Consider the following 21,212-nt stretch of genomic DNA (forward strand, 5'->3'; position numbering starts at 1 on the left):
TAAAGCTGTGAAAGACACCAAAAGAATATAATCTAGGATCTACTAAAGTTATAAGCTGGAGAGTATGGTACCTGGATGTTCATAAGATGCTATTCTAATTGTGTTTAAAATTTGTATACAATGGTCACATTTTTATGGGATACAATTTTTAAATTTTTTATTTTATTATTATTTTGTAGGTAGGTTCCACACCCAGCCTGGAGCCCAAGGTGGAGCTTGAACTCCCAACCCTGAGATCAAGACCTGAGCTGAGGGGAAGGGAAGGAAAAATAAAACAAGACGAAATCAGAGGGAGACAAACCATAAGAGACTCTTCTTTTTCTTTTTTTGAAGATTTTATTTATTAGGAGAGAGAGAGAGCGAGCATGGGGGGCGGGGGTAGAGGGAGAGGGAGAAGCTCCCTCAGCAGGGAGCCCAACATGGGGCTCCATCCCAGGACCTTCAGATCATGACTGAAGCTGAAGGCAGACACTTAATCTACAGAGTCTCCCAGGCACCCCTCATGAGACTCTTAATCATAGGAAACAAACTGAGGGTTGCTGGAGGGTATGTGGGTGGGGGGATGGCGTAACTGGGTAATGTGACCTCCTTAATGCCCATGATGTAATGAGCATTGGGTGTTATATCCAACTGACGAATAACTGAACTCTACTTCTGAAGTTAATACACTATATGTTAGTTGGCTGAAATTAAAAAAAAAAGGGTTTCTACAAGCAACAACAATAAACTGAGCTGAGATCAAGAGGCAGACGCTTCACCGACTGAACCATCCAGGTACCCCAAAGGATACAATTTTTTTAAAGCTGTATGCAATTTACAGAAGTGAAATTTTGCTTACTTTTTGATTAGGTAGGATATATGTTTATATTTAATGAAGGCATACGTCAGATGAACATACCAGGTTCAGTTAAGCCAAAAGTGCAAAAGCCAGTGACCATGGGTAACAAGTGTTGGAAAAATGCTGAGATTTTACTGAGGCAAACCACAATGAACCTGTTTAAACCACAGTTTGTGTATTTTATTAGGAACTGGCCTTGAAAGTTCACCAAGCAAGGCTAGATCCTATTCCTAACAATTTACCACTTCATAACGGAGAAAAGGCTGTTTCACTCACTCTTAAGTGGAAAATGTGTTATGTCCTACTTGTATAAATTTTAGTTGAACCAAAAGAGCAATAAGCATCCAATGCTATTAGAATGTTTTCTTCAGTACTATAAACACTCTCACTCAACTACACAGAGCTAAAATTATGCAAAGGATTGCAAAACAAAATACAAACTGCTTTGGGAAATCTCTAATCTAAGCTACACGAACCAAGAAGAACTGACTTTTTAAAAAGGTTGGCTGGAAGATTCTAGCTCCTGGGCTCACAGATGAGGAGTGAAGGCTAGAGTTTGCAGACCCTCTGCCTACAGCGGGGCCCACAAGAAAACGCGCGTTCAGAGAGCTCGCGTTCATTTCCCTCCGTCAAGCCCTGCTCGTTAACAATGGACGCCGCCGGTGGCCGCACCCTGGGCGCAGACAGCGGGGCTGGACACTCCACATGTGTCCGGTAGGCTGGCGCGTGGACGGCGCTTCTCTGGGGTCAGGCGCAGGGCCTCTGGCGCCCTGCGTCCCAGGAGCTTCGTGGTTGGGTCCTTCCCCCGAGCACACCGGGCCAGGCGCCCCTCCGCGTCTGCCCTGCCGCAGGGTGGTTTCTACAGCCCTTGCGGTGAAAAGGACAACGAGGATCCTAACCAGATGGGGGACCCAGACCACGGAGGCGGGCGGACGCGCCTCTGAGGGCCTACTCGCTTGCTCCAGCCTCCCTCGCGGCGGTCACCCGGGGACACAGGCGAGGCCAGGATGGGTCGAGTCAGGACGTCTCCGCCTGCCTCGAGCAGGAGGCGCCGGCCGCGCCCCTGGGGGACGGAAGGGGAGGGCGGAGGTGCGGTGAGGGGGCGGGGCGCCCGCACGGGGCGGGGTGAGGGCTCCCGGCATGCCGCGCGGCGCCAGCCTTCCGGCTGTGGGCGGTGCGGGGGTCGGCGACGGCCGGAAGCGGGCTGAGCCGCCCTCTCGGAGCGCTGCCTGCACTTCCGGGGGCCTCGAGCCGGGCTCTAGAGTCTTCCGGTAGGCGGCGCGGGAGGAAAAAGGCTTGAGGGGCAGGGCCGGGCGGATCCCCTTCTCTCCCAATGTGAGCAGTGTCCCGAGCCCCCGTCAGGCGAAGGCTGCCCAGAGAGGTGGAGCCGGTGGCCGGGCCGGGAACATGAGGCAGTGTCTTCTCTTCTTGACCAGCGTGGTTCCTTTCGTGCTGGCGCCGCGACCTCCGGACGAGTCCCCGGAGCGACTCGGTAAAGACCCGGGAGAGTTGGCTTAGGGCCGGCGCTGGGCGCCTGGAGCGCGCTGCTTTCGGGGAAGAGCAGGGGAGCAGGATCTTTCAGGTGTTTAGGGGCGGGGTATTGGACGACGGTGGCGCGTCCCTAAGTTTTTGGTGCAGGAAGGGGGTGTGGCTCTCGGAGTTTAGGGAAGGAAGGGAACTGAGCTTGTCTTTCTGAATGGGAAAGGGATACTGGAAGGGGCCCCGGAGTGACTGAGGGCCTGGGAGGGGTCTGCCTCCTGAGTTTGTGTTTGGAGAGTGTGTTTGGGAAAGCGGTAGGGGGAATGGTGTTGGCTCGTGTTTGGGGAGGGAGATGTGGTCCAGGTCCCTGCCCTACCGAGGTGTTCCTCCCAAAGCCAGGACTTGTGGGGGTGGGGGGTGCGGATAGGAAGGGCCCAAAGCTCCCCAGCTCTTCCTGGCTCTGCAAGGAGCGAACTAGAATTTCTGCTGTAGGAGGTTCTTATGTAGTTATCTGGTTGGAAGGCGGTGACTGGAGAACTCATCTTGGACTTGTGTTTTGCGAAATTTGTAAGCATGTACTTACTTAAATTGTAGCTTATTGGGGGTGCAGGGAGGGGGCGCTTAAACCTACCAAGCCAGCTCTTTGATACCGCTTGAATGCCTTTCTTGCCATTTTAAACAAAAAAATTATCAGGGATGACCAATTTGATCAGTTTTGTGCCCAGGAAGTAGAGGGTTTTTAGATTTTCTCTCCCCCCCTTTTTTCCCCACATCTTTTTAAAATTTTAATTTAGTTAACATGTAGTGTATTATTAGTTTCAGGGGTAGAATTTAGTGATTTCATCGGTTGCATTTAACACCCAGCGCTCATTGCATCAGGTGCCCTCCTTAATGCCCGTCACCCAATTATCCCTTCCCCCACCCACTCTTATTTAGGTTTTCTAAAGAGATTGGATTTTAGGATGGACTACATTAAGAGATGTGAAATTTGTGTAAACTTCTGAAGTCTTAGGATTCTTTGCCTTACAGAAGTTGACATATAAGACAGTTTAGTAATTAAGTATGAAACATGGTTTATTCCCCCCCCCAGTGTGCAAAGTTGATTTTTCATGGTTGTATTGGTCTCCAAATCCCACCATGATTCCACCTGTAGTGTTGTGCAGATTGAGACACCATGTGGGTTTTCTTTATAGCTAATTAAAACTTTCAGATTAGTTTACCTGGCAAGTTTTTAATTTAATGGACAGAAATTCTTTTTTTTTTTTTTAAGATTTTATTTATTTATTCGACAGAGATAGAGACAGCCAGCGAGAGAGGGAACACAAGCAGGGGGAGTGGGAGAGGAAGAAGCAGGCTCACAGTGGAGGAGCCTGACGTGGGGCTCGATCCCCTAACGCTGGGATCACGCCCTGAGCCGAAGGCAGACGCCGAACCGCTGTGCCACCCAGGCACCCCTAATGGACAGAAATTCTAATTGACTGAGTGTATTAAAGGTGTTTAGTTTTCTCACCTGAACAGCTGCTTTGTGGTTATCTCAAATTGAAATGGATTACAGGTGACTAGTGTAATGACAGGAAAGGGAGCTTGTTGGGAAGGGCTGAGATGTGATAAGTCAGTATATATTGAAGGAAAATTTTGAGATAGTGGTGGTCAGGATGGAGGGATAGAGTAAGGATCTACTTCATAAAGATAAATGTTAATGAAAACAAACATGTATTTTGAGATATTAAAATTAGATTTTTACTGTAACACAGCTGTTTCATTTTTATTATCATGCTTTTGTTCACAGGTGGTAAAATAAGTAGTGTGAATCCTAAGGATTCACATAGTATAAAAACCTTACTTTCTAGATGAATCCTCCACAACATTCACAGATCATAGAGGTTTTTTTTTTAACTGTGTGTTTTTATTTGCAAAGTGCTGACCACCAGTGCCAGAAAAATGCATAGACTTATCCATTTATTCACATAATGTTAGAAGAGCATGTACTGTGTGCAAGTATTATGTATGGCATTGAAAACAGATCAGATAATATCCATCTTCAAAAAGCATTTGCATAGTGGTACAGAGAGATCTAAATAGTTCCAAAACAGCATGGAGGAGAGTGATACAGTACATTATGACAAGTATTGGGTTTTTTTTTTTTTAAAGATTTTATTTATTCATTCGACAGAGATAGAGACAGCCAGCGAGAGAGGGAACACAAGCAGGGGGAGTGGGAGAGGAAGAAGCAGGCTCATAGCGGAGGAGCCTGATGTGGGGCTCGATCCCATAACGCCGGGATCACACCCTGAGCCGAAGGCAGACGCTTAACCGCTGTGCCACCCAGGCGCCCCTATGACAAGTATTGTTTATCATTGAGAGGCACTGAACCTAGCCTGGGAAAGTTATTGAAGGCTACCTGAAGGAGGTGATACTCAAGCCCAGACTTTAAGTTTAGGTAGGTGAAGAGGGAAAATAAGGACGCTCCTGGTGGGGGCACTTAGAGACTGTAGAGTTGAAAGGAACCTGATAGATCATGTTTTAGTTTTTAAAGTAAAACAGTAAGAAAAATGAGTCTCAGAAAGGTATAGCGAGTTGTCACATTCTTGCAGTGATAAATATATGCCTTGTGGGTATTTTTTCTTTTGAAGAATGACTTTGTGTGTGTGTGTGTGTGTGTGTGTGAGAGAGAGAGAGAGAGAGAGAGAGAGAGAGAGAAGGCTCCAGATGTGATTAGTTTCTTAACTTAACCGTACCATTATTTAGATTGAACTGGTCAAAATCAAATAGTTTTATAGTTAAAGAGCATGTTTTATTATAGCCTACTGGTCTTATAAATGTTACTCTAAGCTTAGTATTAAGTTTTTTGTGTTTGTGTTTTTTTTTTTTTTAAAGTACTACCCACCATGTGGGGTTCAAACTCACAACCCTGAGATCAAGAGTTGCATGTCTTACCAACTGAGCCAGCCATGTGCCTCTCGGTACTAAATATTGATGAAGGATTTTTTTTTTTTTTTAAGATTTTACTTATTTATTTGAGAGAGAGAGAGCAAGAGTGTGGTTAGGTGCAGAGGGAGAGAGAGGGAGAGAAGCAGACTCTCCGCTGAGCAGGGAGCTTGACAGGGGGCTCAGTCTCGGGACCCTCAGATCATGACCTGATCTGAAGGCAGATGCTTAACTGACTGAGCCGCCCAGGCACCCTGGGATTTGATATCATTTTTCTGAAGGATAGAAATATATACTAGGATCCTGGCTTTTGGAGTACTCCACGGGACACCCAAGATGATTTCAATTGAACTGTTATGAATTGCATAATTCAGGAAAGTTATGAGTCATGTGAACTTAGTCATCATGATATCTTGTTGAAGTTGCAGCTGGGGTGTATAAGTCTCACTCTGATTTCAAAAGTGTTTTCCCTTTGTGTTACTTATAATAAAAGAGGATGTAGTGGGTGGAGGGAAAAAATATAGGTCACAGATGAGGGTTGAAGGTTTGTATCTGAAACATAATTTTGAAATTTACCTTGAGGTTATTGGTGTGGGGATTCTCCACATTGCAGTGCTTGTTTTTCATTATTGACAGCCCCATTTTGCTCAATATTTTTGACATCTGGCTTCCTCTTTTGATGTTCATTTTGCTTACAGGCTGCATTCCTTTGAAACTGAAACACTTAACCACCCTAACTGTTCCAAAGGAGATTTCATGCCAGTCTGCTTTGAACTAGTCAGAGATAAACTGTATTTCTAGAGTAGAATGAGGAGTTCAGCAGAGAGCCATGGTGGAGATATTGGGAGAAATCCTTTTGGCTTCTACAGAGTTTCCAGAACATTAAGTGTAGGTGTCCTTTGAGGCCAAGTGTCATTGATTTTTGTTTTTTTTTTTTATAAAGATTTTATTTATTTATTTGACAGAGAGAGAGACAGCCAGCGAGAGAGGGGCCACAAGCAGGGGGAGTGGGAGAGGAAGAAGCAGGCTCACAGTGGAGCAGGGAGCCCGATGTGGGGCTCAATCCCAAGACCCTGGGATCACGCCCTGAGCTGAAGGCAGATGCTTAATGACTTAGCCACCCCGGCGCACCAGATTTTTGGGTTCTTTACCATTTTGTATGTGAGGGATGGTATTTTCACTTGGAAGTATAATTTTAAAGAAAGTCTGAAAAAGATTGATGGAGGGGGGACTGGAGTAGGAAATGGGTTTTACTGAGGTAGGGAAGTGAAATCAAGTGCTTTTTCATATATCCCTTAACTTAGCCCTAAAATCAGCCAAGGGGATTGGTATCTACCTCCTCACACGATTTATTTTTCTCTTCCCTTCTCTTCTTTTAACATGAGTTGTAGGCCTTGACAGGTCTCATCTGCTGCCCTGGTTTCACTTACATTTGATTGTATTCTGATAACTACTGAATATGTACTCTGATCTAGACTTGTTCTCTGAAGCTCCGTACTCCTGTATCCAACTGCCCACTTGATATTTCCATTTTTGTATTCACAGGCACTTCAGATATAACATGTGCAAAAATATTTGCCTTCTCTTTGATGAGAAGAAAGTATAGGATACAATGTTTAGTCTAGGAAGAGACAGGGGTGCTGGAAATTGTGGAAGTAGTCTCATTGCCTAACCTGGATTTGTGTCCCTTTCAACTACAGAGCTGTATGGACCAATCCCGGTTTCCTTAGAGGTTCTCTTGGGTTGTGTTGACTTTTATTTGGTCTCAGAGTTTCCATGTGACTGGTCTTGCTGGAGAATCTTCGCCTTGGTAAAGAGTTCTTGAGAGGGAATTATTGAGGCAGCTCATCCTCCATCCCCCCTACCTGGTGTAAACCCAGAAAATTAAGTTTTTAATTCCCAGGCTCTGGGCTCCACTGCCTAGCAGAGAGCATTGCTCTCCTTTTTCTCATCCTTAGTTTCAGGGAGGGATTCACCCACATCTAGGGCCTACTTCACAGTAACCTGGCTGGGTCACTGCCTTCTCCTGCATAATTTGGGGAGTCCTGAAGTGCATTAAGGTCTCGTGTCTTCTGCACAAGCAGACTGAACACTTCACAGCAGTCTTGGCTTTTTCTTTTCCACTTCTGACACCAGAACTAGGAGCATGACACTGATAGTGTCCTCTTGGGAAACTCTTTGTACTCCCTACAGCAGAGTAGTCGAGAGTGAGTAGAGGGCTACGGGGGTTCTGCATTATACTTGCAAGTTATATTCCAAGAACATGCAGTGTATTGCAAAAAGAAAGGAGAAATTAAGTAAAAGGCCCACAAATGTTCCTGGACTCTTTTCATACAACAGTTGATTGTTTTTATCCTGGGACACCTGGGTGGCTCAGTGGGTTAAGCGTCTGCCTTCGGCTCAGGTCTTGATCCCAGTGTCCTGGGATCGAGTTCTGCATCGGCTCCCTGCTTAGCGGGGAGCCTGCTTCTCCCTCTGCCTGCTGCTCCCCCACTTGTGTGTGTTCTCTCTCTCTCTTTGGCAAATAAATAAAATCTTTAAAAAAAAAAACACTTAAAAAATTGGTTTTATCTTAAAAGTGTTGACTCTGGCCTTGACGAAAGAAATATGGGTATAGTTTGTCATTGTATCAGTCAATGGCCATAAAAGCACATACCAGAGATGAAACAGTTTGGGTGTAAAAGCAGGATGGAGTGGTAGGTTTATCAAATCGGTAGGCCACTTCACACCTACATCAAGAAAGCCAGTTTATTGTAGGCCTGAAGCTCCAGCTTTCTCCTTATTCTTTGAGAACATGTAGAAGGAATGAAGTATCAGCTGCTTTTTACTGCTCATGTCAGTGTTGAAAACCGTACCAAACAGATTTGATTTCTCCCTGCCTAAAATCATGGTGTGATTTATCAGTGACACAACTGCAAATATACGATGACTTAATGCAGAATAGTCCTTTGTAAACGAACAGTGTAATTGCAAACTATATAAAGAACAAGTTGTAGTGTGGAACTCCAGAATCTTCCAGCATCCAGCTGTCCCCTTCTGTTAGTTCCTCCCCCAAACCTGCTCCTACTCGTGTTTTTTAATCTCTGTGAATGTGGTGCCACTATCTACCTATGTACCCATGCCAGAAACCTGGGGGTTTTTTCTTGATCTCTGCCTGGATTGCTTGACTGCTTACTAGCTGATTTCCCAGACTTTGGTCTTGTTCCCTCCTAGGCCACGCTCCACACTGCAGTCACAGTGAAATTTCTTTTAGCTGTTGCCTTATCCACAGTCCAAAATCCTTAACTTAGTTCCCCGGCCCTCTGTGACCGAATTCTGCCTGCCTCCTGTCTCACACCTCTTCCCATCTGTGTGCCGTTACGTCCTCCAGCTTCAGTGAGTTACTTTCATTTCTTTGAGTATTATGCTTTGTGTTTCTTGGGGACCTTAGCGTATGTGTTATGCCCTCTACTTAGAACCCTATCCTTTCTTTCTCTTGGTGGTCTTCTCATCCTTTTGGTCTTAATTTCAATACTGTTTCCCTGGGAAAGCATCCTTGGCTCTCCAGGCAGGGGTTGTCATCTGCTCTGTCCTTCCATAACTTCCTGCAATTCCCTTGGTACTTTACATACTTTATACTTTTTTTGTATGGTGGTCTTTCCTCCAGTGTCATAATATCAGAAATAAATTTTTCTTTCTTTCCATTTATCCCTAGTGCCTGGAAGGTGGAACATTTTCAGTAGATGTTGAAGAAATGAATAGGTGGGGTTTGGTGGAAGGGAGGAAAGTGAAGTGCAGAATGTGTATGCAGGAAGGGAGCTGTGAGGGTGGCAAAGATACAAAAGCAGTAGGGGAGGGTAGAGTCTCTAAGACTAGAGGAGGCCAAGTGAGGGAAGCCATACCATGTGGCAGAGAAGAGTGGTGAGGGTTGGGCAGGGGATACCTAAATAAAGTAGTACTCTAGTCTGACCTTTTGAATTGTGTCTGTTGTTTTCTAATTTTGTGTTTGTAGCCAGCTAAAATGAGAAAAGCTCAGTTGTTTACGGGACTGCTGGAACAACTTGTAGAAAGCAGGGAAGGTGTTCTCATTCTAGAGAGTGTGGGGCAGCCATTGTGGAGTGCTAAGAAAGATAATGAAGTGGCTTATACTTAAGTTTATGGAGATGTTTGGATATAGATAAAAGATAACCCCTTGGGAAGTGTTTCAAATCCTGTTGAAAAATCTATAGAAAGTTGAGATTACCAGTGGTTGGAATTTTGGAGGGGAAGTACGGGGAAATACCAAGTATGCGAGAGGCTCCTTGCTAGCGAAGGGCAGTGGTGAGAGCAGGATCTCTGCTTGTTGCATGAGGGGAGTGCTTTTACCATGTTGTCTGGAATGGCTCCAGGGCATCCAGTGTGAGATATCTAGTTATTATAAGAGGACAAATTACAGTTGAAACACATTAGTTAGGTATTTTAAAGTGCTTTAGCAAGCTACATTTTAAAAGTGCTTATTATGGAAAATATACCTAAAGATAACCAGTGATGTTACCATCGTGCTCTTTCTTTTTTCTAGACCTATTTTAATACATAGTTAAGATTATGCAATATGAATAGATTTTTGAATCTACGCTTGTTTATTTAATATTATAGTGTATTTTCCCATGTTTTAAAAATCTGTTGTTACCAGCATTTTTAATGATTATAGATTTTTTTTTATCATTTGGAAGTGCTATAATTCATCTGTTTCTCCATTATTAATTTACCTTGTTTCTGATTTTTGTTCTTAAAAATAATGCAAGGCTGAATAAGGACTGTCTTTGTGCCTAAAGCTTTTATCTTCACTTTGAGCTGCTTCCTTGAGCCTAGTTCAGTGGTTCTCAAACCCGAGTGCCTCAGTATCACGTGGAAGGCGTGTTACACACAGATCACTGGGCCTCAACCCGAGGATTTCTGACTGAGTAGGACTGAGAGGAGACCTGAAAATTGGCCTTTCTAACAAGTTCTCAGGTGATGCTGCTGGTGTGGGGACCACACTTTGAGAACAAATAGCCTGTGTTATTGACAATGACACTACAGTATTGAGGTTAAGTTTCTCAGGCAGTGGGAGTGATTATGATCTTGAATGAAACTGAATTCATGTACCAACTTGTATCAGGGAAGTTGAAGAGCTGTGAAGGATTGTATCAGCATCTCAGCATCGAGGATTTGTGCAATTTGTACACACAGCAGTGCTGTTTTTTGCAAGGTGCTATGCTGGGTTTTGTGAGGTAAGGTTACTTTGAATAATACAACTCAGCTCCCTTTTGGCTGTTTTACAGTCTATTCGTGAGATAAGACAAAACACAAACATGCCAGGAAAAAAGGTATTAACAAAGGGCTACAGAATTTAGAGGGAGGCAAGGTCATGTTTGGTCGGCACTTCACAAAGTAGGAGGCCAAGAAGTAGGAGGTCCAAGAAGAGCTAGGAATTTTTTTTTTTTAAGATTTTATTTATTTATTTGACACAGAGAGTGCGAGAGAGCATGAGCACAAGCAGGGGGAGTGGCAGGCAGAGGGAGAGGGAGAAGCAGGTTCCCCGCTGAGCAAGGAGCCTGATGTGGGGCTTGGTCCCAGGACCTTGGATCATGACCTGAGCTGAAGGCAGACACTTAACCAACTGAGCCACACAGGTGCCCCTAGGATATATTTTTTTTAACTTTAAAAAAAATTAATTTATTTAAAGTAGGCTCCCCACCCAATGTGGGGCTTGAACTCAGGACCCTAAGATCAAGAGTCAGATACTCTACTGAGTAAGCCATCCAGGCATCCCAGAGCTAGGATATTTTTAAGGAGTTTCATAAGTATGACATCTGTGAAGCTTGGGGTTTTCAGCCAGAGAAGCTCAAGTTCAAATCTTGGTTCTATGCTAAATTAGTTTTGTGATATACTTCTCCCTGAGCTTGTTTGTTCATCTGTGAGAAGGGGATACTATGCCAGGTGTGTTTGTGTAGATTACATAATAAAACACCCAGCAAGGTGTCTTATAGGGAACACACACTCAAAATTGTTGAGTAGGGGCACCTGGCTGGCTCAGTTGGTAGAGCATATGAATCTTGATCTTGGGCCCATGAGTTTGAGCTCCACGTTGGGCGTGGAGCCTATGTTAAAAAGAAAAAAAAAAGTTGAATAAATAGTAAGTTTCTTGAAGGTTTTTCATTAGTGCTGCTAAGCATTGTAATTAACAAGGCCACATCACCAAGGACCATCTATTGGCTTAAAAGTGATTGATGCCTTTTGAAACAGCTTTTGTATGGATTAAATTTTAAAGGAAATTTTGATGGAAAACAAGTGGCACCCAACAAATGCGAAATTTGCTGCCACTTGATTTAATATTATCATGAGTCAGAGCCTTGGATGGTTTTTTTTTTTAAGATTTTATGCATTTACTTTAGAGTGAGCACGTGCACACTGGAGGAGGGGCAAAGGGAGAGGGAGAGAAACAGACTCCCCACTGAGCACAGAGCCCTACATGGCTGGATCTCATGAGCCTGGGATCATGACCTGAGCCGAAATCAAGAGTTGGTCGCTTACCTGACTGAGCCACCCAGGCGCCCCGATTTGGATGAACTTTGATGAAATTTACTTTCATCATAAAACAGCATGCTCACCTCTTGTTTTCTTCAGGTTTGCCTAAATATTGCGTAACAGTGAAGCGTCTTTCTTTTGACCACTCTTTATAAACTGGCCTTGCTTACTCCCTGTCTTTGCTATTCTGCTTTCATGTCCGTAGCACTGACCTCTATATTGTGCATTGTGTGTCTCTCCCACATTAAAATGAGTGGTGCAGTAGGCAAGGACTTTGCTCTGTCATTACTGAGACCAGAGCCTGGCACTAACAGTGAATTAATGAACTGGCAAGTGAACCAATTGAGGATATGTAGGAGAAGAGGAAGAGAAGAGTATTGGGTCAGTTCTTTTAAAAGTGGTTTTATGGGCATATTTAACCTCAGTAACACTATACTTGTATTTTAAATTCCTCGTGCTATATTGTAAGGACATTCTAAGTCCAGTGGAATGATTTTGAATACCATTGCTTCTGTAGTGTTATTTGTTAAGAGGAAAGGATCAGTTCACATATTCTTAGTTTCTGCAGAGACTACAGTCACCAAAATTGTCTTCCAAAGATCCTTATTTTTTTAAGTGTGCTCTCTGCCCAATGTGGGGCTTGAACTCACAATTCCAGGATCAAGAGTTGCATGCTCTACCGACTGAGCCAGCCAGGCACCTCTCCTAAGATCTTATTTTACTATACTTACCTTTTTTTGTGATGATGTGAGATGATAAACTTGCATACATGTTGAGATGAAGTGAGGTGAATGATGTAGGTATTTTGACCTAGTGTTAGGCTCATGTGTACTGACCTTCTGACAGACCACAGCTGACCTCAGGTAACTGAAACCTTGGAACTTGAAACCTCAGATAAGGGAGGACCACTGTATTATGTCTCCACTTGTCCCTTCTTTCCCATACCATTTATTTCCTGAAGAAATTGGTTCATTTATTCTATAGGAATTCTGGCATTCTGGATGTGGCTGACTGCTTCCTAAGGTTGTTAGTTAATTTGGCAATCTAATCCCTTTATGTCTTAAAAACTGGAATTTAGGTCTTGATTAAATTCAGATTTAATTTGTTTTTTTGCTTTTTATTTATTTTGGCAAGAATGCTTCATAGGTTGTGCTTAGCACTTCAAAACACATTATGTCAGAAAGTTTGTTGTCAGACCTTGTCATTTTAGTGATATTATAGTTGATTAGTAATTTTAGGTGTTAATAACCTTTTTATCTTTGTTTCAGAAAAGCTTGATTCTTTACTCTCAGACTACGATATCCTCTCTCTATCCAATATTCAACAGCACTCAGTAAGAAAAAGGGATCTACAGGCCTCAACACATTTAGAAACACTACTGACTTTTTCAGCCTTGAAAAGGTAATTTGAACTATTTATAGAAAAATACTGGGGCAGTGGGGAACTTAATTTGGCAAAAGTAGAAAAATAAGGGTGTTTACTGGAGACTTAGGAAGTTACATTTTAAAAATATGTAATTGATGTAATTACAGTCAGTCATAATTCTTATATTGCTTATTCTAAAATTCAAAGTGATGATTATTAAAAACAAGCAAATGGGTATTCCGAAAGTATTAATGATGGTAATAATGTTTATGGGATTCTAACAAAGGATTTTAATTAATTGAATGATTTATAATACCTTAAAATATTTTGTGCTACTTTAGAACCATCACCTTTGTACTAAATATTATCTTTATTTTATATATGAAGACACTGAGGTTTAGAGATCAAGGATTTGTTCAGGACCCCACAGCCTTGTGGTAAGCTGGATAGAGAGTTCAGTACTCTGAGTATATTGAATTCCTCTTACATCGTGGCATAAATTGATGTGGTCTGTTTGGGCAGTAATTTTACTTTTTCTTATAATTTGCAGATGTAAATCTGTTAGATAATTGCAGGCCTCGTTCTAAAGTCTTTTTAGGCAGCTTTACTAATATCAAAACACACCCTGAGAGAATGTAAATGGACTGAATTACTCTGTAGGTTAGGCCCCCATTTGTTAGGGAAGGCCTATTTTTTTTTTTTAATCTTCATTTTTTAAAAATCTTTTTAAGATTTTACTTATTTGAGAGAGTGAGAGACAGAATGAGCAGGGAGAGGGGCAGAGGGAGAAGCAGATTCTCGTGAGCAGGGAGCCTGATGTGGGGCTTGATCCCAGGACCCTGGGATCATGACCTGAGCTGAAAGCAGATGCTTAACTGAATGAGCCCCCCAGGAGCCCCGCAACAAATATTTTAAAAAAAGAAAGTAATACATACACTTGGTTTAAAAACCAAACTATGGAGGGTATAAGAAATTTTCACTTCTTCCTCAAACTTCACAGATGCAGAGAGGTTTCCCCAATAAACCTCTAAAAGATTTTAATGCATATTTTTCGCATGTAGAACTATGTACATGTAGGTAATATAGATAAGTAGATTTACCTTCTTTTTAACAGCTGCATAAATATTGCATAGAATTGTAATGGTTTGTTGGCTAATAACCCACAGATACATATTGTTTAACCGAAGTGATTTTTGTTTTCTATAGCAAACAACGCTCCAATAAATATCTTTGTGAATATAACTTGTCTAGGTATTTTTATAGGATACATTCCTGAAAGGAGAATGAGTCCAGGGTATACATACTATAAATGTTTACTGGTGTTACCATATTTCTTCCTAAAGACATTAGCCCAATATATTCTTCTAGCAGCAGTGTATGAGCTTACCTGTTTCCTGTTACCCTTGGCAATACGAGGTTTTATCAGCCCTTTATTTTTGTCCCTGTGAAAGGGAATGGTGTCTCATAGTTGTCTTGATTTTCATTTTGTGTGAAATTGAGCATCTTTTCATGTGTTTGTAAGTTATTTATTTTTCTGTATCTACCTTTTCATATCCTTTTACCATTTTTCTGGTTGGTTTATTTATTTGGTTCCTGAATCATAGTCATGCTTAGTTTATTTATCATATGTGTAACTGATATTTTATGCAGATATATTTTACAATATCTTTTTGGTTTTTTTCAGTTATTGCCATCATCCTTAGATTCTTTTTGAATAATTTCTTCCTATCAGAGTTCATGTCAAAATATTGTCGTATTGGTTATCCAGCTTCCAGACCTATAGCAAATTTGAGCAGTGATGATAATAGTAGTCATAGTTTATCCGGTACTTACTTTGTGTAAGTTACTTGAGGAGGCATTTTGCACATGCTATCTCTCACCCTCACCGTGCTCCACAAAGACGTTTTCGTTACTTTGCTTTTGGGAAAAAAAAATTGAGACTCAGAGAGGTTGGGTAACTTGCTCAAGGTCACTCAGCTAGTAGATGGAAGATAAAGGATTTGAATACAAGCCTGTGCTATTTCTGCTGTGCCGATAGGGATTTTGGTGAAGGAGCAGATATAGTTGTAAGAGATAAATAGGAGCAAAGGATAAGGGTAAAACTGCAAAATAACTCAAAATTTAGCTTTCTGGATTTTTTTTCCCCCTAAAGCTAGGTTTGAGGTGGCTCATAGAGTCTTTTCTATGGGAGGAAATAGTCCCATAAGCACACACATTCCTGCTCTTTTCATGTCTCATAGATGACATTGATTCTCTAAGAAAATGTTCAACAGTATTTACATATTATCTCTCTGTGTAAGGAAGCAGGGAGATTTGTAATTTATTTTACGGAGTTTCCATCTTAAGTGTTGTTTTGTTTAAAGATTTTATTTGAGAGAGAGCCCAAGCTGGGGGTGGGTCGGGGGCAGAGGGAGAGGGAGAAGCAGAATCCCCACTGAGCAGGGAGCAAGAGACTTGGGGCTCCATCCCAGAGAGTCTGGGATCGTGATCTGAGCCAAAGCTAGGTGTATAACCAACTGAGCCACCCGGGCGCCCCCACGTGAAGTGTTCAAATGAAAATGTATCTAACTGTGTAGGAGACCTTTGGACCAGATATTTTAAAATAGTTTATTTCATTTAACCCTATTTAAACTATTTTAAATAAAATAGTTTATTTTCATTTGTAGATGAAGATACTTAGGTTCAGAGGTTAAGGCTAAGATCAAACATTAAGTGGTAGAGATAGGATTTGAGCTAGGTTTGTCAGACTCCAAAGCCCTTTCTGTTACACTGTGTTGTTAAAAGAAACAAAGTGGGATATTTGAAATGATCAGTTATATAGGGCCGAACTTACCCATGTGATGCTGCTCATTACTTGATGGTAATTGTAAATGATCAGATTTTCTGGTTTTAGACAGTAGCGGAAGGCAAGGTAATTTAAACCAACGTCATAAAATTAAATTTGTATATGACTATTATAATAGCAGTTGAAAAGCATGGAAACACTGAGAAATTGTATGAGGAGTTAAAAGGTAATTTTATGAAGAAAAAAGCATGAAGCTTGCCTAGAAGTTACATTTCCTCTGTTTTATAAATCAAGAAATACTATTATTCTAAAGTAATGAAGAAGTTAAAAATATTGTTTTAGGGGGAGCCTGGGTGGCTCAGTCGTTAAGTGTCTGCCTTCAGCTCAGGGCGTGATCCCGGCATTCTGGGATCGAGCCCCACATCAGGCTCCTCCGCTGGAAGCCTGCTTCTTCCTCTCCCACTCCCTCTGCTTGTGTTCCCTCTCTCGCTGGCTGTCTCTATCTCTGTCAAATGAATAAATAAAATCTTAAAAAATATATATAGTTTTACTACTTTTTGATAATGTTAAACTTTTATTTTTTTAATGTTACACTTTAAAAAAAATTAGATATTCCTCTTAAAAGTGAAATATCTCAAATTTTTTGAAGAGGGCTAGAACTAGGAAAGAAATGGATACATATCCAGCTAAATGGACCATTAAAAACAGGTGCGAGGTACAAACTTCCAGTCTTAAATAAGTCATAGGGGATGTAATGTACAGTATGGTGACTATAGTTAATATTGTATTTGCATATGTGAAAGTTGCTGAGAGTAGATCTTAAAAGTTCTCATCATAAGAAAAATTGGTAACTATATATGGTGACATTTAATTAGACATTGTGTAATATACACAAAAAGGAAAATACTGTCAATTCAGGTGGATTAACACTAGTTTGTAGTTACTGTAAATCCTTAAATCAAAACTTGGAAAGATAAAATGCTAAAGGAAGTCTAAGTACATGACTTCTCATAATTTTGGGAGGATAAAGTAAAATAAATTCTGACCGACATATCTTGTTGGAGGTCTTATAGCTCAAAGGTGAAGATTGGAAAGTCAGAAAAAAGGAATTTTACCATCCATTGGTCCTTATCTTTATAGAAGAGCAGATTCTTAGCATAGAAAACAGGGTACAATTTCAGTGATTTTTCTGGAAAGAACATTAAGTAGAAGTAATATCAAGACTCCTAAAGGGCTCTGAAACTGAATAATGCATTTAGAACAGGGATGCTTTTTTTTTTTTTTTTTTTTAACAAAGTTGTCAGCATAACTGACGAGGAAAAATGTCGTAGCTGTGAATGTGTGGGAAGATATGTTTTAGGAGAAGAGGAGATGTTCTAAGGATTTTTGAAATAATGTATTGTCTCTCCCTCTGACCATTAAAAAACCACAAGCGAACTAAAATTACCTTGTTATGTTCAAAAAGTTAAAAATATTTGTTGCTATGGAGACAGTCCCAGTCTGATTCTTTCTGGCAGTTTAGACTTAGGCAAACCCACAGGGAAGTAACATTTCATAGTTTCAACCCCACAGCTGACAAAATTTGTTCCTGTGGTTGAGATCAAAAACGTACCTTTATCTTTGGTGTTCATGGACACATTGTAAGGGTAAATAATAATTGAAAAATCCTTGCTCACCACACCCAGATTTTATGTCAGGACTGAAACTGGTAGAAAACAAAAGAATATTAAGCCGACTAAAGAACTGGAGTATGTATTTTAATGTCTGTGTTGGATACCTTATATTTATTTTCCTCATAGGAATTGTGGATTAATTTTTTTCAAGATAAGTTTTCTTTAGAAGGAGAAAAAAGCATGAGTGCTTTTAAATATAGAAAGTAGAAGTTATTAATTTTGCACAGCAATAAGACTAACTTGGTTGCTAGAGGCAGCACAGTACAGGCTTTTGAAAGGAAGCAAGTTCAGGGGCGCCTGGGTGGCTCAGTCCTTAAGCGTCTGCTTCGGCTCAGGGTGTGATCCTGGCATTATGGGTTATGGGATCGAGCCCCGCATCAGGCTCCTCCACTGGGAGCCTGCTTCTTCCTCTCCCACTCCCCCTGCTTGTGTTCCCTCTCTCTCTGACTGTCTCTCTCTCTGTCAAATAAATAAATAAAATCTTTAAAAAAAAAATGAAATGAAGCAAGTTCAGTTTCCAGTGTCATCATTTACTAGCTGTGTATCCTTCAGTCTGTTGATTGACCTCCATCCGTCAGTATTTACTGTGTGAAGCGGAGACAGTATAAGCAGAGCATGTAGTGCTGAGTAGGTGTTCAGTAATTCCTCTCTAATAATACCCGTCTTTGGTACATTTTTCAGACAAGCAGGATTCCAACTTAAACTATCCACGTGTGTTTCCTTATTCTTCACGGTCTCCAGAAAAGATGAATGCATAAGCTGTTTGAATCCCCCCCCATTCTAGTCTTTTTAAGGTTTGCCGAATTCTTACAGCTACAGACACTTGTCAAAAAAAAATTTTTTTTTTCTCTATTCGTCTTACAGGTGATACAATGCTAAGTACCTAGTAGAACAGTAGTTACAACTTGCATAGTGTTTTATTAATGTCAACTCCCTGTCAACTTATTTTTTAAGTAAGTTTAATTTTATGTGCTTTGAGTAAAATTTTATGTGCTTAGACTAAAATATGAATGCATTCTTTCTTTAGGCATTTTAAATTGTACCTGACATCAAGTACTGAACGCTTTTCCCAAAATTTCAAAGTCGTGGTGGTAGATGGTAAAGATGAAAGTGAGTACACCGTGAAATGGCAAGACTTCTTCAGCGGACACGTGGTTGGTTAGTATGGAGCTTGTTTGTTTGCCTTTGTGTCTGGGGGTTTTAGGTATCCAGATCTAGTTTGATTGCATATTCTTCTTTGGTGGGAGGAAAAAGGGGTGTCAAAGAAGTGCTATTGTTTGCTTTATATGAGTTATATAAGTTTGGAAAGAGGAACATTCAGACAGGAGGAAATGGGGATTACTAAGCATGTATACTAATTGTCTGTTTTAATGATTAAAATGAATTTCCTCCCAGTTAATAAGAATTTAACCTCCTCTTGTCTCCAAGGAGGGATTGTAGGCTTCCCTTATGAGATTTTAAACAGGAAAGCTAGGAGATAAAATAATTAACTTTATGATTCTGTTAAGTATTTCAGTATTTGTTAAGACAGTATATCAAATGAGCAATTGTGGCTTCTGGAACTTCCTCTGCAGAAAAAAGAAATGGCATTAAAATCTGCAAATAGTGCAATTCCAGCCCTATGTATTCCAGATCATGCTTTCTGCCTCCTCTTAGTTCTTTTCTTTTTTCTTTTCTTTTCTTTTCTTTTCTTTTCTTTTCTTTTCGGGTGGGGGTGGAAGGGGTGGCAGAGGGGAGAGAGAATCCTAAGCAGGCTCCACACCCAGCACAGAGCCTGTGGGGGGCTCGATCTCACGACTGTGAGATCGTGACCTAGGCTGAAATCAAGAGTTGGACGCTTAACCGACTGCCACCCAGGCTCCCTCCTCTTAGTTCTTTCTTAACCAATAATAGGTGAAGTTGTTTTGGAAGAACACGTATGCGTTTGTTTTTGGTTTTGTCCTATAACACACTCTAGGTAATTCTTACAAGAGGATTGAGGGAAAGAGAAAGGTTTCAAATGAGTTGCGACTACTCTTTAGGAGTGTGAATGTCTTGCTGCTTGCTGGGGCCTGTGTTTCTTTGTGGTAGATTTCTACAATACCTAGGCAGATCCCACTCTGATGAAGGACTTGATTGATTTTTATTGACAGTAGTGCATAGTTTGTTTTTTGATACAAGTATTTCTTAATGATGGCATTTTTTTTTTCTCTTAAGGTGAGCCTGACTCTAGAGTTCTAGCCCACATAGGAGATGATGATATTACAATAAGAATCAACACAGATGGGGCAGAATATAATATAGAGGTAAATCTGTATATACATTTTTTTTGGCGGGGGGAGCTGTTAAAAAAGCTGTTTCCCAGTTGTTTGAAGAAGACGAAGATCTTTAATTATGCTTACTTCTTTTTTCCTTGTGTTTAAAGTTTTTACCAGTGAAGTAGATGATTTTTTTATAAAAAAAAAAATATATTTTTTTATACATCTGAGAGGCTGTCATAAGGTGCACCCTGTATTTCTAAGTGCCATAATTGAGAGAAAGTCACATGTGGAGTGGATAATGGGAAGAGAAAACTTTCTTTCTCTGATTCATTTTTTAATTCTTTCTCTAATAATCCTTCTATAAGTGTTAATGTTCTCAAAGACAAAAGTCAAGTCTTATTTCTCCCATTCCCTCCTAGATGCTCAGGAAATACAAGATCAATAAAAGGTGATAGTTTGTAGTCTGAGAAGTTAAAAGAGAGAACTAGGAAACTCAGGCTCTGGCCATTCTTCCACTGAAGTACTAGCAGTAGAAACCAAGACCAAACTAGCTGCATTTGTACAAGATACATAACCACGTGTCCAATACTAGCCCAGAAAAGAAAATGTTTGCCACAGATTTGTGGATTGAAGTGCTTCTGTTTCTAGGAGGATGAGAATACTCCAGGTAGTGGTGATATCACCAAAACAGAGCACCTGTGGGAAAACAGTAATTAAGGTTGGTCAAAATGAAAGTTTCATGTGTATCTGAGTGCTGACTAGGGTAAGACTGCATGCTGGTGCTATAAATACTGTAAATTTTAATATCCAGACTGCATGGCCACTAGTCATTTGTCCATCACTGTGAAAGAGAAATGTCTGTCTTTGGCCTTGTGGTCTATTTTGGTCTGCTAGTATGTAGTCTATCTAATGTCAGTGTTGTGGCGAGTCTAGCTTACCAGAAAGAAAATTAGCACAAATTAAATGAGCATTTACTCCAAAATAGGCAAAACAATTAAGTCTTAAATTTACTTATTCTTTTAGTCAGTTGATTTTTTAAAAAGTACCTTTATTTTAAAAATACTCCCTGAAATTGTCAGAAAATAGAGTATCTGAAATCTAACTACTGGTAGATAGAACTGCTGTTAACATTTTGGTGAGTATCCTTCCAGATTTTTTTCTGTACATATATACACAAATAAGTGATTGTACAGATTTTTTCTTACAACATTAGGACCATACAATATGTACAGTTTGTTAGCCTTCCCTTTTTTTTTTTTTTTTTTTAAGATTATTTATTTGAGGGGGAGAGAGCACGAGAATGAGAGAGAGCACGAGCAAGGGGGAGGGACAAAGGGAGAGGGAGAAGCAGACTCCCCGCAGAGCAGGGACCCTGA

General features: G+C 40.9%; 1 protein-coding gene across 2 annotated transcripts in view; it reads left to right on the forward strand.

Annotated features, from left to right (window-relative positions):
- The first annotated feature begins 2,019 nt into the window (after positions 1–2,019).
- ADAM17 (ADAM metallopeptidase domain 17) overlaps positions 2,020–21,212 on the forward strand; it is a 50,703-nt gene continuing 31,510 nt past the window's right edge. Inside the window, exons 1-4 of one of the 2 annotated variants that reach the window (XM_026518643.4) lie at positions 2,020–2,330; positions 13,042–13,174; positions 18,624–18,754; positions 19,793–19,881. In XM_026518643.4, the coding sequence (XP_026374428.1) occupies positions 2,246–2,330; positions 13,042–13,174; positions 18,624–18,754; positions 19,793–19,881 (438 nt within the window). In that variant the 5' untranslated portion in view covers positions 2,020–2,245. The remainder of the gene's footprint in view (positions 2,331–13,041; positions 13,175–18,623; positions 18,755–19,792; positions 19,882–21,212) is intronic. The other variant, XM_057309002.1, reaches the window with a different exon arrangement.

This window comes from Ursus arctos, unplaced genomic scaffold (assembly GCF_023065955.2).
Source record: "Ursus arctos isolate Adak ecotype North America unplaced genomic scaffold, UrsArc2.0 scaffold_8, whole genome shotgun sequence".
In the NCBI taxonomy this organism is placed as follows: Eukaryota; Metazoa; Chordata; class Mammalia; order Carnivora; family Ursidae; genus Ursus; species Ursus arctos.